General features: G+C 41.9%; 2 protein-coding genes across 4 annotated transcripts; one reads left to right on the top strand and one right to left on the bottom strand.

Moving 5' to 3' along the window:
• The first annotated feature begins 993 nt into the window (after positions 1-993).
• On the top strand, positions 994-5,444 carry dhrs7 (dehydrogenase/reductase (SDR family) member 7). Its single transcript, XM_054614491.1, is given in 8 exon segments — positions 994-1,148; positions 1,151-1,207; positions 2,184-2,336; positions 2,544-2,650; positions 2,885-3,124; positions 3,395-3,517; positions 3,638-3,853; positions 5,060-5,444. Coding segments are annotated over 8 exon segments (1,008 nt in total). The 5' UTR covers positions 994-1,078; the 3' UTR covers positions 5,102-5,444.
• Positions 5,445-5,490: 46 nt separating this feature from the next.
• On the bottom strand, positions 5,491-14,755 carry pcnx4 (pecanex 4). 3 transcript variants are annotated; one of them, XM_054614485.1, is made up of 12 exons: positions 14,599-14,755; positions 14,429-14,528; positions 12,994-13,768; positions 12,709-12,888; positions 11,613-12,151; positions 11,382-11,482; positions 11,036-11,158; positions 10,074-10,434; positions 8,138-8,241; positions 6,953-8,058; positions 6,647-6,833; positions 5,491-6,465 (listed from the first exon to the last, which is right to left on the bottom strand). In XM_054614485.1, exons 3-12 carry the CDS (start codon positions 13,689-13,691, stop codon positions 6,214-6,216), a joined length of 3,651 nt encoding a protein of 1,216 aa, XP_054470460.1. In that variant the 5' UTR covers positions 13,692-13,768; positions 14,429-14,528; positions 14,599-14,755; the 3' UTR covers positions 5,491-6,213. The 3 variants fall into 3 exon arrangements, with proteins under 3 accessions (XP_054470460.1, XP_054470459.1, XP_054470461.1); XM_054614484.1 differs by having other exon boundaries at positions 14,429-14,755; XM_054614486.1 differs by lacking the exon at positions 14,429-14,528.
• Positions 14,756-15,033: the final 278 nt, after the last annotated feature.

The following is a 15,033-nucleotide window of genomic DNA, read 5'->3' as shown; positions in this document are numbered from 1 at the left end:
AAATAGGCTCTCAAATCTGATATTTAGCTTTGTTTTTTTTTTTTTTTTACATGGTATGGATTTAAAGGACTCATGTACTTAAAAGGATATTTTTCACATACATGTAATATGTCAGTATTGAGCAGTGTAATATGTTTTGTAATACGGTAATAAAGTATTGTCTAGGCACCAATATCCTACCCTTGTTGTTCAGTATTATGTTTTTGGGATGCCAGTGGTCAAATTTAAGTATATGTTGTCCATACACACAGTCTTTAAATGAACCATTGTGCATACGTTCTTCATTTTAGAATGTAAACTTTTTACTTGTTACTAAATGCTCAGATTCCCAGTAAAAGTACAGAGGACAGGTCCTCAGTGGTGTAGCTGCAAACGAGCAATGTAATTTATGATCACAAGCCTATGCTGCCCAACACCTGCATAAACCAAATGTATGGCCTGTTTTAACTACAAATGCACTATACATGAGTCTATATACTTGATAATATGAAACACTTTTGGCAACTGATTATGAATATGAGACATGCATTACTTTACAGCTTTTATGTTTTATGTCCAGATGTTAGTAGAACAATCTGTAACTTTCTTAGCTTCTCCTGTTGATTCTCTGTTGACCTCTATTGCAACATCAGAGGCCATGGACATTTATTTATTTATCTCTTTTGCTTACATGACGCCTCATGAATTGCACTGCTGCACATTTTACCATAGTTAGTTGGTTTTCCATCTGTCTTCTGAGAGTGAATAGGTTTTTGTAACAGCAGTTGCTTTTTGGAGAACCAACATGTGTTTGTGTAACACTGTGTAACTGTTGTGGTTTGACGTTTATTATTGCAAAAAGCTGACAATCACCACAGTGATTCTGCAAATGGAAGAGCGCAGGAACATTTAAGAGTTAGAGGAAAAGACGACGGGGTTTCCCTCACAACATTCATTTTCGGCCCAAAATTGCCAAGCGCATATCTTTAATTCTGAAAATATTTGACCGGAAGTGACGTCGACATCCTTAAGCTGCAGTTTAGTTGTGGCAGCAGCTTCATGAAGCAGTATGGCTTCTTAACTTGAACCATTTCATCAGATGGACTGCTGCATTGCATCTGCCCTGTGGTGGTTTATTCCACTTTGTTTACTTGTTCACTTCCTGTGTTTCTCTTCGCGGATGCAGACTTCACTCTGCTCTGGGCAGGTCTGCTCGGACACCGGCCAGGTGAGTGGAGGAAACCTGACCCCATGTCTCTGATCGAGACCCGGTTCTTCTTCACCAACAAGGACATGTATCCGTTTTATGAGAGGACAGGGACAGTCAGTGTCATTGGTCCTATTTCCCCATAAACTGGAGGTCAACGAGGTATCGCAGCACCAAGTAAACAATAATTAGCTCACGTTTTATGTTTGATCTTTGAATGTAACTCACATGATGCTCCTCTGAGCTGGTCACAGGTCAAATCCCAGTCCTATCTGGGAATGATTGACACACGTTTTCATATGAAGGACCAGTGGTCGAATAGTTATTCACATATTTGACTCAGTAAGAAGTAGCAGTAGTAATTGAAAGCATAAAAATATTTAGTGGCAAAAAAGTAAATGTCACTTTCCACCATTGTCAAGGACAAAATATAGACACACAAAAAAACCTATTTACATTTTTGTTTAATGGAGCCCCATGACTGTTTTTTGTTAAGTTATATGACCTTTGATTCCAGGGAGTAATTATAGCAAAAGTATTTAATTAAGGGGAAACAGGACTTTCTTGGATAAAATAATTCTTTGTTGACTCACAATTTTGTAGACTAACAAAATAGTTGATAGTTTCTCCACAAAGAATCCCACAAAAGCACCACTCTACATTTTTTGTTAGCCAGAGAAGTTTCTTCAAAATAAGTCAATCAGCATGAAAAAAAGCATAGTAAAATTACCAATCAACTGAAGAAAAGTTGGTAGACTGAGTTCAAAACTATCAATTAGTTGATTAATTGACTAAGAGGAAGCAAGCCTAGTATAAAAAAAATAATATATATATATATATTATTATTTTATTTTTTTTAAGGTTGTGAAGATCCCTGGGGGAGACCAGAACTAGTAGTGGTCCAATTCACAGTCAAAAAAAAGAAAATGTTGACAGAGTAGTCTCAGACCCAGCATATGACATGCAATGTTGACAGTTGTATTTTTTTGTTAACCAGAGAATAAACTGAAAGGGCTGGTGGTTTGGGTCACTGGAGCCTCCAGTGGTATTGGAGAGGAGCTGGCCCACCAGCTGGCACGGTGTGGGTCACGTCTCATCCTGTCTGCTCGACGTGAGGATGAGCTAAAGAGGGTGAAACGTAGCTGTTTAGGTGAGATAACTAAAAACAACTATATGTATCTATGTATTACTTTTTGGCCTAGCGAAAATAAATTCACCAATACTTTCTTAAACTCTTACAACACTGCAGTGTAACACAGTAACACAATAATAACATTGTGTAACCTTGCCATAGGACTTTCATTTAGTCTTACTCCGTTGTGACCAGCTGAATAATTTCTGTAATTTATTCCTCAAGAGTGCTCCGACCTTCAGGATGAAGATATTCGTGTTCTTCCACTTGATTTGTTGGAGAGGACATCGCATGAGGAAAAAGCCAAAGCTGCAATTCAGTTCTTTGGACATGTAAGGCCACTACAATTACTCTTTTATAATAGAATGTGCTGTCATCATTAGTTTAATTGCAACAAGAACATGTCACAGACTGTCATTCCCAGGTGGTAAAGCAGAACAGCTTTATCAATGTGAAATAATTATATATATATATAAAATTTGTTCAAATTTGAATCATGCTGTTTTCCTATTCCTGTTTTCCTATTTTTTTTTTTTTTTTTTTTTTTTTTCAAATTTCCTTTCCAGATTGATGTCCTAATTAACAATGGGGGCCGAAGCCAGCGCTCTCTGTGCTTGGAGACCAGTCTTGATGTGTATCAGGCCTTGATGGAGCTCAACTTCCTGGGTACGGTCTCCATCACCAAGCAGGTGCTGCCGCACATGACGCAGCGAGGCACAGGGAGCATTGTGACTGTCAGCAGCGTCGTCGGCCTCGCAGGGGCGCCCCTGGCAACAGGATACTCTGCCAGCAAACATGCTCTTCAGGTGAAGGGAATACAGATGGCAACTGTTTGGACCACAGCTTCAATAGTCACATGACATTGTGTTTTTTTTATCTCTGATTTAATTTCTCCAGTGTCCTCAGACAGTTTTTACCAACAAGTTGTTGATTCATTTGAATTTTTTTTATCACAGAAGGATCAGTTGTTGTTTATTTAGTCATTAGTTCTATCTGTGAAATAAATACCTCTACATGTGATTAGCCATTTGGTCCTGTGTATGTCCTGTTGCTGATTCTAACTGTTTTGTCTTCAGGGTTTCTTTAATTCTCTTAGGACCGAGCTGACTGACTTTCCAAACATACTCATCAGCACGGTGTGTCCAGGGCCTGTGCAATCCCAGATTGTCCAAAATGCCTTTACGGAGGAATTGCACAAGGTATCTGTCACAGAGCTGTAGATTTTAACCATAACAATCTAGTGTTTTACCTGTATGTGATATGAAAGTAGCTATTTCAGTAGTAGGTTTTCATTCACCTGTTTCCTTCCATTGACGAAGCCCATGGCTACAGCAGGTAACCAGGAGCACAAGATGCCAACGAGTCGCTGTGTGCGTTTAATGCTGGTGGGAATTGCCAATGGTGTCAAGGAAATGTGGATTGCACAGCAGCCCTTCCTCCTGTTCTACTACATCTGGCAGTATGCGCCCACATTTGCCTGGTTCACCACAAACATGTTGGGCAGAAAAAGGGTGCAGAATTTCAAAGATGGTCTGGTAGGTATATATTGAAATTTTGAAAATCTATGTGTACCATGACAATGTGTTGCCTAATTAACCAACACATTGGCTAGATTTATCATCCGTGAAGTCTACCTAAAATCAAATATCACAATTGCTATGTCTTTCTGGTAATTATGTAAATGGACTTGCCACAGATTACTTTAGCATAAGTAAAGACTGGAGCTAACAAGGCTCTATTCAAAGGTAACCTGAGGCCAACTAACGTCTGTAAGGTTTTAGTTAACAGGTTATATCTTATCCAATCAGCTCGTTAACATAAAGACATAAGTGGTTACAATCTTCTCATCTGACTCTCGCCAGAAAGCAAATAAGCATGTTTCCCAAAATGTTGAACTTTATTTTAAAGTTGGGTGGAGCTAGGCTGGGAATTTTCTAGGACACTAATTCATACTTAATGCCAATCAGCCACAGGCTCACATAGACTAGGCTGAGATTTGTAAACCTGGCCAAATTTAGATTGAAAGTCTCACTTTAGTCAGAATGCACCAGAAAGCGCTCACAAGGGATGAGACCAGTTTGTTGTTTCTGTATGTTTGGCCTTGTAACTGCTCTCTGTATGGTTGACCTTGCTCCGTTAGACCTGGGACAGGGGGATTTTCACTGTGTCATAGGACTTAAAATACTTGAATAAAGCAGAACATGGCAGACAATATGCAAAGCTGTGTCTTGACAGCTGGCGGGCCTCAGCTGTTACTGACCTTGCTTGAGTCTAATAAGAAGAAGACGGTGGCCAGGGTATGACAGTGAGAATGCTACTTCCCCGCGGTTCTGACTGACTGACCAGTGTGCCTGTTGGCCTCTGCTGGACAGTGACAGCTGAGGGCCATGAAGAAAGGTCATGCCCTACTGGCCAGACATTGGCGCGTCACATGCTTATACTTCAGTAAGGTCTGTGACATCTACTTTTGAGACCAAAAAGAAAAACTTGTACACAGTTTTCCCAAACACTGTGGTTAAGGTAATGTCACAGTCGAGCTTGTGAGAAGGGTTGCAAAGTGAAATGTCTGGGAAATTTTGAAAGAGCAGTTAAGCTCAGGAGTGTTCAAAATGTAGCTCAACTTCATTATAAAAATCATATATTTTTAAAAGAGAACTTTTTGGGGGTGAAAAGACATCTAAAAATCTTGATGAAATTTACAGTCTTCAAACAGTGCTAACTTCCAGCCCTTTCTTTTGCAGGATGCAGACACTGCTTACTTCACTAAGCCCAAAACCTCCTGAGAGAAACGCATGTATTCCTGATGTCCCACCTGGAAAATGATATACGTTTTTCTACAAAAAATGTATTTTCCTTCATCCCAAAGAAAAACTTTTAAAGACAACTTCTGTGACAGCTCAGAGCGCAGTGTTTGACAGGGTCTGATAAAAATGGGTACGTTTTTATTTCCGAAGTCTTTCATCTCAAATGTTATATGATTAGATTAGTTATATAACAATCATCTTCAGAGTATGTTCATTTCTGGCTGAAAGCCTACATTAATTATGCAATGGGGGTTATAGATTCAATGTAACGAAGCACCATCACTAACCTTTGAAATGCCTAATAAAATGTTGTTGGGATCAATTTTCTGCCCTGGCCAGTTTGTTTAGTGAAACATAACAAAACTGCTTTTGCCAAGCTATTTTATTATAAGTATATACAGTTAAACATATAAAAATCAACAATATGTACATAAGAATATGGACACATTCATTTAACTCATTCTAAATTGTAAACAAGTGAATTGTAAACAAAACAATAGCAATAAACACCTTACACATACAGCAAGACATACTCAAGGCACATCCTTGATATCTTAAGAGAACATTAAAACTCTTGTCCTATCTTTGTGGACAAAGGGGGATCACCAGAAAATTCCGAAATTTAAAAAGGTACAATAAAACTGGAGGTATGCAACAGGTGTCATCTAGAGAGGAGGCCAAATGTTTTCACTTCTTTTTAAGCACAAACAATAAAACAAACCACAAAACGTGTGTGCTTTGGTGGAAATCTATCAGGGATTTTTTTTTCTTCCTTAATGTGCTGTTCTAGGAGGTAGTCCACATAGTTAAAATCTGTTAACTTGTATAAGAGTACACTGGTGACGCCACTGCTTCTTCCTCTGTGGTGCAGAAAATGAAGCACCAAAAAAGTCAAATTCATGTGAAAACTAAGTAGGTTCCCGACATAGCTTTTCTGAAAGTTTTCTCTTGACTTTGCAATAGTTTCCACATGAATTACATGATAACTGTTGACTTCGGAAATGGACATTTTGCTGTGGTTGTACCGGCTAAAAAACGTCCTCCTACCTCTCCAGAGTATGTTCAGCAGAAAGGGCCGAGGATGCCACAGGTCAGAGGCAGGGGAAGTGGAGGGGGGCTGAGGAGTAAATGGGGTATCCCAGAGGGGGATCAGCTGCCTGAACAGTTAGGTTCCTTAGCATGAAGGGGTGAGCCTGGATGCTGTAACGTTCCTCGTCATCATTAGTAGCATACAGGAGCTCCCAGGAAAGGTTTGCCCACTGGCCTCGCACCCCCTCTCCATTCAGACGACCCACCTGCACCAGCTGCTCCTGCAGTGACAGGACTCGTCCTGTGTAGGTACCCTGTGGACAAGGACAGTCAATGATTCAAATGAAATACACAACTTTAATTGAGATTGGCTCTAAATTGGTATTTTAAATACCATACATTTTATTCAAATACCTGAATAAGAAAAAGCTGTAGTTAAGGTATCAACAGTGTAACTTAGACAGGATGTCAACAAGGACTGGTACGTGTGATTACCATAGCGAGGTCATGTCCTAGAGAGAACAGAAAGGGTTTCTCCTGAAGGACACTGTCGTGCCAGCCTTTCTCTGTCACCAGGCCAATGTACCAATCCCTTTCATACTCCTCCAAGGTGCTGAACAACTCCTCAGGGGACTCCATGGGCCCTAGACTTGCTTGATCAAACAGCAGCTTGAAACTGAACCTAAAAGGCAGACATAGGGGCAGAATTCAATAAAATGTTTATTTTTCCTGACATAAATAGTTATGATCCTGTGATCAGAGTTACCAAAAACTAGAAACTCTTTTCTGCCTGAATGTTACCTGAAAGCCCGAAGTGCAAGCTGGTAAAGTTCTTTACTTGAGGAGAGCCAGTCGAGTCCTTCCGTCCACGGTATATCTCCACAATAGAGTCTGTAGACGTAACTGGGACTGGTGAAGGCAGACTCTGCTCCCAGAGAGACTAGACATGAAAGTGCAACCTGTGCATGCAGCTCTTTCAAGGCTTCATCCTCCTTCAGGGCTTTGGTCATGTCCTCTGAGGTCTCGCCCTGCACAGCAGGCCCAAACTGCCCCAAGGTGAACCGAAACCAGTCCTCGGGAAACAAAGACCTGAGCTGCATCAAGCGAGATGGTAGCAGAGGTGCAGTCCTCCACCCTGTCGGGAGGTTGAACACCTCTGACTGGGGGCAGCTGAAGTTCAGCTGTGGGAGAGAGGCGGGACTCTCTCTGAAGACATCTGGGTTCCGGCCTTTATCCACTGCTGGCATCCCGATGCCCAAACCCAGAGGCTGCAGTGGCTGCAGAGCAGAGAGAGCCATGTTTTCAAAAAGGCTGTCCATCTCCACAGAGCCTGGCAGAGAGGCCCCTGTCTGCAGCGCTGGGTGTCCAGGCTGTGCCTCTGCGGTCACTAATGCCACTGTCCTCCTGGCTGGTTGAGGTCCAAATAAGTCGTCCTCATCTGACCAATCACCAATGGAGGTCAAACTGGAGCTGTCCTGTCTGAACCTGAGAGAAGACACATTGGATTCCACCATGACAGCCTCAGGTGGCTGGGTACAGGTGGTTTGGGCCAACTGGGAAGACTGGGACTTCCTACCTCCAACCCCTGGCCCTTCTTCATTGCTCCATAGGAATCCTTTATGCTTCTGCACACAGTATCGGAGGAGCAACCAGACCAGGGCTTTCAGAAAGTCATCCTGAAGTTTCCTCAAGTTGTCATGAGAGTCGATGATACCAGAAAGCACATTTCGGGCATCAGAGTAGACCCGCACAGGAAGGGCAGCACAAGGGATGAGGGCATTCCCCCAGTGCAGGTTAAAGCCCTGGGTGAAACCAAGCCGCTCAGGGCGCTCAAAAGCAGCCTCGAACACCTCATCCACCCTCCGTGCTTCCACTGTGTGGCAAGATGTCTCCTGCAGCTCCAGACCCTGTAACAAACCATATTGTACTAACTTGTTGTAGATGACCGCAGTGATTCTTAAAAGACAAAACAGAAGGATATAGTACCTTAATGTTGACTGTACAGTAGCCATATCCTCTCTCAAGGATCATTATCCAAACCATACGGTCCTGAAAGCGCCCAAGAAAATGAGAGCCTGGGGCTAAAGAACCTACAGATGGGGGAGAAAATAATCAGCCATCCATGCATCCGACATGTAAAGAGATACATCATGTAACGCTCACAAGTTATGGAGCACATTCCTTTAATTTTGCATCAGCTGTGCATCCCTCTGGTGACTATATGGGTAACATAGCTACCGGATGAGCTGCAGGGAGACATGTACCATCACAGTAGTACAGGAAGGTCATGATACTGTTTTAACTGGCTGACTGCACACAGATCTCAATATTACATCTTTTCTTAGCCTTAGTTTTCCATTAGTCTCCTTTAATACAATGCGGGCAAATGACAGACATTTATTCCAACGCAGATGAACAAAAATGGCAAGGTGATGGAGGCTTTCGTTTTAAGTTGACTAGTACCCGCTCAAGAATAATGTCATGTCCCATAACGACATCTCGGAATAGTCCCAGTTGTACCTCATGATGGAAAGTGACAAGCTGGGCAGAGTCCTTCCCGCTCACTGCTCCACGGCCCCCAGTGTGAGCAAAGCAAGAGAACACTGCAAACTGCCAGCGCTAGACTGTGAGCATCAACCTAACAAGCTCTTATTCTGAATTATACATCACAGCTACAGCACCCTAAGCTAACACAAAAAAAACAAAACAAGATTGAGTGAGGACATCACTTCAGGAGCTTTATTCAGTTTTGAATAATCAAGCCATGAATAATGTTTCTCTACTTGCACCATTTTGTCTCTTGCCCCCTCCTGATCGAGCACAGAACAAAATCCTAGCAGCAGCTCTGTTTGGCTTTACGAGTATTATGCGGTTAATGGTGTGGAAATATTTGAATGTAATGAATACAGATCAGAGATATTTTTTTTGGGTCACTTCACAGGAAGCTCAACTGGATCATGCAAGCTCGCATTACTGCGAGCAATTCCAAAGAGCTGCCCCCGACAACATTCCTCCTACCATTAAACCATATGAGGTGATGGTTCAATGCTCTTTGATCTGCATTCTGTCCCTACTTCACCCATAGAATAGTAAAACCACTGCGATTATAGTTCAAGTTAGGGGTGTCGCAATATAAAGGTATATTCATTTATATATAATTATGCATATATAACGGTTATGACATTTAAAAAATGAAAAAAAAAAAATTTGATATCATGTTAATAATTCACATATGATAAAATAAATAATAATCCAGCCCCTCCTAAATTACGCTTTTGGTTACAGACTCACCTCCATACACTTGTAGATGGAGTGTAATTCAATTTAAAATTAAAAATAATCAAAAAAAGAGACAAAATAAACAATAAACAATGGTAAAGATGATCGATTGATAGAGGTTTTTTTCTTTTCTAAAGATATAGTATTAATATTATCTGAAAAATTTCAGGCCAAGATTCCAGTGCATTGAAAATATGATATAGTGACAGCTCCAGTACAAGTCAAAACACACTGTAGTAAAAAAAAAAAACATATTAACTTTTGCATATTGTTACTAACAAATCGAAAGAATTGAAGCTTTTAATTAATCCAATTGACGAGTTAAAGATTAAGAAAATATCAATTACAACTATTTTGATCACAATTGAAAAATTAAATCATGTTTTTTATATATTATTATTACCCCAAACAATTGTGAACTATTAACTGATGGGTAAAATCTATGTTTTTAATTAAAAAAAAGCAATTTTTTTAGATCTGATTGTAATATACTTAAAAGCTCTCAAGGAACACTACAATAGAATATTCAGATAAATTTGCAGACCATATATAATATGGTAAACAACATTAACTTGTAACATTTGTGAAAGATTTAAAAACAGAAGACACCATAGAAAGAAGATATAAAGCATGGACAACTAACCCAGTGAGCCTCTTGCAAAGGCCGTCCTCAGAGCAGAGGCCAGACTACCACTCATCTGCTGGTAGAATATTGAGTCCGGGCAGGGACAGGCGGTACCTACGGGGCCTGGCCAACTACGCTGAGGTCTGGGGAACCCCACCAGGAAGATGGGCAGGGTGAAGAGGGGCAGCAGAGGGGCGGAGAGCAGGGCAGATAAGGTCACCACAGCCAGCAACAGTGGACATAGGGAGGCATTCAGAGCCAAGAGGGTTCCAGCCGACTGACGGCGCTGCTTCTTCTCTGTCCAAGATGTCACCAACACAGTCAGGGTGAACTTTAGCTTGGTGAGGAACTGGGTCAGTCTGTCAATCAGGAGGCCCACCTGGATTAGAAACACACATAAAGAGCAGTGATCTACTGAACCACCATCCGGTTTTACCAGCTGATGTATAAGTAATATACCGTATGTTTGACTTATTTGTCTGCTTCTTTCACTTTTTATTACTTTATGTTTTTTGTGTTTTTCCTATTTTCATATCTGCTGACCAAACCAAAAGTTTGGAAAACTGTAGCTGGAATATTATAAATATCTACACTCAGCAGCACCTTTATTGGGTATACCTGTAAAATCAAATGCAAACTAATAAAATAGCTCATTCACAAATTCTACATTTGCAAAGATAATAATGGGCCGTTTTGAATGACACGGTCAAAAATGTATTTTAGCTATTTGTTTAGTATTGAGGTGGTAGTTTGCGGTGTTGATGAACTGGGCTGTGTGTGATAAGAGCAAAATGTGGCCTGGAGACACCTACATTGCCAGGTGTTTATTTTTCTGTCATATTTTGTGATCATGGTAGCGTTGCAACCATGCAAGATGCAGTAACAAAACTTTTTATGTGTAGTTAGATGATGGCCGTGGTCCGAGCAGTGGGGGTCAAAGGGGCCATTGTGTGGGCTGGAAATATTAGTGTTGACCTCACCAGAAGAAGCTGAACTCCAGTGCCCAGGTTGTCCCACCCTGGCAGCATGTTGTTTCCAGCTGCAAGCCGCACTAAGACCACCACCACCATCTGCAGTAGAGCATCCTCTGAATTCTGCCACACCTGCACAGAAACAAAGAGCATAAAATTCCAGCAAAACACACTCAGGGATTAATATAAAAAAACTGAATTTTGCAAAGGCACTAATAAGACGCATACTTTTCAGTTATTTTTTCCTGGTTACATTTAGAATCTATCTAAGTAGGTCTCTATTGTAATATATATTTTCTGCATGCTCTGTTCATATTGATACATAGATTATGAGCAAGAGTGAGTGTGAGCATACCACTCTAAAGGCTCGTGTGAATCCCACACTGAGGGAAACCCTGTGGAGAAGCTGCAGAGATTTGTCCATAGACAGGAAAGCAATCATTGCAAATGGAGACACTGTGAAGTAAAACAAACAGCAATTGCAGGTCAAAAGCACATTCAGATACAGAGCACTGTTTTAATCACAACTGAGATTGGAGAACATCAGACTTAAAATACTATTAATAAATAATTATAAAAAGCCTACCAAGATAAAGAAGGACTCTTCTGATTGCTGCAGCAACGTATAATCCTCTGTTCCTCTGCTTGAAAGTCTGCACACTGGACATGCCTTTAGGGTACAGGGGATTGATGAACATCCCTCCAAATACATAGGCCCCCTGGATTTCTCTGAGAGCCCAACAGAAGCAGAAGAGTACGAGAAGGAGGTGGCTGACAGGAGCCTGGGGTCCCTTAACCCAGCTCTGGGACTGAGCTGAACCGAGGAAGTGATGCAACAGTCCTGCCTCTGCCATCGCCACCAGAAACAGGCTCAAATATAGCAGCAGCTCCCTGCAGCCCAGATTCCAGCCAAAGGAACTGGGAGGAGGAGGTGGCGACCCCCCTCTTCGTAATCCACGTTCCCCAAAGGCTGCCCTGGGACCTCTGCAGAGTGTGCCAACCTGGCTTAGGTCCAGGCTTAGCAGAAATCCCGTAGAGATGGAGAAGAGAACCACACCCAGTGTCGACGGGATGAAGTAATTACACACAGCTACGCCGGCAGATATACCGAACATCAACAGCAGCCTATGGGACAGCGTACAGACAATAGGTCAGTGCTGATGATACACAGGTTACTGTCACTCTTGTCTTCCAATGGAACTATTAGAATCTGATGAGAACTAGTTTCACACATAACACATAATGTAAATAAACTGTGTTCAAACTGCTGCTGTAAAAAAGGCACAAATAATGATTGTATGATTCTATGAAATGAGAGCTCAAAATTCATGTTGAAATGATGACAAATAAACTTAATAGGGAAAATGTGATCTAGCACTAGAATATAATAGCACCACTACTTCAAACAACAAATAAATATGGATGATTATTGTAATGATTTACAATCTAAATATCTAACCTGCACAGACTCACACATTGTACTAGATATACTAAATTACAAACATAACCATAGCCTTTATTAGAGCCAGAGATTATTTTATTTATCTCATGGCATAGGAGGGATCCACTGGTGTCATTTACAGTTGGGGTTGATTATGTTGTCTATGATTTTCAGATTTTCTACTGTGTGTATGAAACTGCAAATGAAAGCGAAGGTTGAACCATGCTCTTTCAATATGTACCTGAGGTTGCTGGACATGGGCGAGCCTCCCAAGCCAAAGACAAGAGCCTGCTCCATGCCCCAGAGGAGCAGGGCATCAAGGGGAGGCAGTATACCAAGCGCCCACAGCAGAGGTAGGAAAAGGAACAGCACATGAAGAACCTGGCTGGCCAGTTGGAGCTCAGGGACCGGGCCTGAGAACCTAAATTAGAGAAAGGCATTGAGATGAATTATGGCAGCAAACATTGTAAAAAACTAATTCTATAAGAGGACAACTCAATTGATCAGATAACTTGCTGTTGCTTACCTATCAGCCAAGTCCACAGCAATGAAAATAAAAATGTAGAGGGGCCGCGTGAGTGGGGTGATCTCATAAGTGTCCTGTGCCTGGAAAGTGGCCGTCTCCGTGGCTGTATTTACAATGAGGGAATACTCAGCTATACACAGTGTCACCCAACTCAGGACAAAGACGACCAGGGATATGCCAATGCTGCCATAAAGAGCAGTCAGTCTGCCAAGGAACACGTACCATGTCCCAAAGCCACAGAGCACCCCAGCTAGCACTGTATGCAGCACCACATTCAGTCCAAACCTCTTCCCTGGGGCGATAAATCGGACCGTCTCTGGGCTGACACAGTGGGTGAATTCCACATCCTCGTCATCAACCAGGATGTTGGGCGCACCTAGTCTCTCCACTGTGCCGCTCATCCGAGCACCATACAGTGCCAGGGCCTGGACACCCGCTGCGGCCCCGAACATTAGCATGCCAGAGAGCACTGTGGCGTGGAGCTCCTGAAGCAGCTGCAGCTGGCAGAGCAGCGTAGCAATGCCCCCAATAAGCCATGGTGTCAAGAACAAGACTACCTGATTGACATAGACATATGGTGGGGCACAGTAGCCCAACTTGAACCGCGGACCCCCCAACACCGTCTGGGGGAAGCGCTTCCAGAAGAACTCCTGCTTGTACTCATTGAGAAGGGGCACATCTGGCCCCATTCTGACCATTCCCAAATGGGTGGCAGGTCATCTCCACACAGCTGAAGTAGGGGGTCCATTCATCGTCCCATACAAAATGATTTTGTCTGCAATGAAATACACACTCAGTTAGCAAGCAATGGAGAAATCATTTCCAAATCAAACAAACCAGGGAGGTCCTAATACAATACATCACTGACATTGTCAAATAAGAGGAGCCCTAGTCTGTGCCTCACATGTAGTAACGTAACACAAAAAAGTAGTAAATGACACGACTTTTAACTTCAATATACTGTAAACTATTTTTGCCTCATTTTGCATGTATTTGGATGATTTTGGACTTCTTTCAAAATCCCTTTTACAGCTGCCATACTATAAACAGGATCTAATTTTACAAAATAAATAATCACTTTAAAGCCCTTTAAGTCAAACAGGACAGGCCTGAAAAACTCTTTTGGCAACTCATTTTCTGCATCAATCTGTTCATACATGGTGCATTTCGTCTAATAAGCATCTAATAAGATAAGATAAGATAATATAATAATATGCCAATCTCCAATAAAAGTGGACGTGTTAATAACAAATGATCCCTGAACATGTGTATGATGTAATGCACACAATAACATGAGACACACACACACACACACACACACAGCAGCCATGGATGTGCTAACGGGGGCTAGCCTGTTCCAGCTAACTAGTACCCGGACATTTACAGTCACTTAACCAAACCAGGTAAATATAAACAAGTCATTTCGTTCATGCACCTCCCTGAGACTGTCCTCCTCTGTTTGTCGTCGTCCAGATATGTTGTTGTTGTTGTTGTCTAGCGGTGCAGCACGTCTCTCAGCTGGACTGCCCGTTAGCCTGCTAGCACCAACAGGTAAACAACAGCAGGTTGGCCACCTGGACGGACACCGGGATGAGACAGACTTACCGTTAAAGGCAGAAGAAAGCACTGCAGACAAGCGATGTGTAATATCGGACGATATGGGCAGAACTGTGGGATAATAGGCTGAAATCGCCGACATTAACATTAGCAGCGAGCTAAACGCTTGAAAGCCAAGCAACATCAGCATAATACACAGACAGAATGCGACCAATAGGAGCGGAGAGAAGAAGAGAGCGCGTCCGCTGATTGGTTCGAAACACTTAAGCCCCGCCCCTTTACCAGCAAACCCCTCCCCCTATCTACACACATCATTATAACAAAGAAAACCTATTTATTACGTTTAAGATAACGAAAAGCCAGCAGCACATTGAAATAATTAGTTTATGTACTAGCCCCATTTGTATCTAAATGCGCACGCACCTGACAGTCTTTTTATAAATATGTTTTGCATTTTTTTTCCCCCTTTTCTTCTGTATTTTT

The sequence above is a fragment of the Anoplopoma fimbria genome, chromosome 15 (assembly GCF_027596085.1).
Source record: "Anoplopoma fimbria isolate UVic2021 breed Golden Eagle Sablefish chromosome 15, Afim_UVic_2022, whole genome shotgun sequence".
In the NCBI taxonomy this organism is placed as follows: Eukaryota; Metazoa; Chordata; class Actinopteri; order Perciformes; family Anoplopomatidae; genus Anoplopoma; species Anoplopoma fimbria.
The sequence above is the reverse complement of the archived record's forward strand: the minus strand, read 5'-3'. Positions and strand labels throughout refer to the sequence as shown.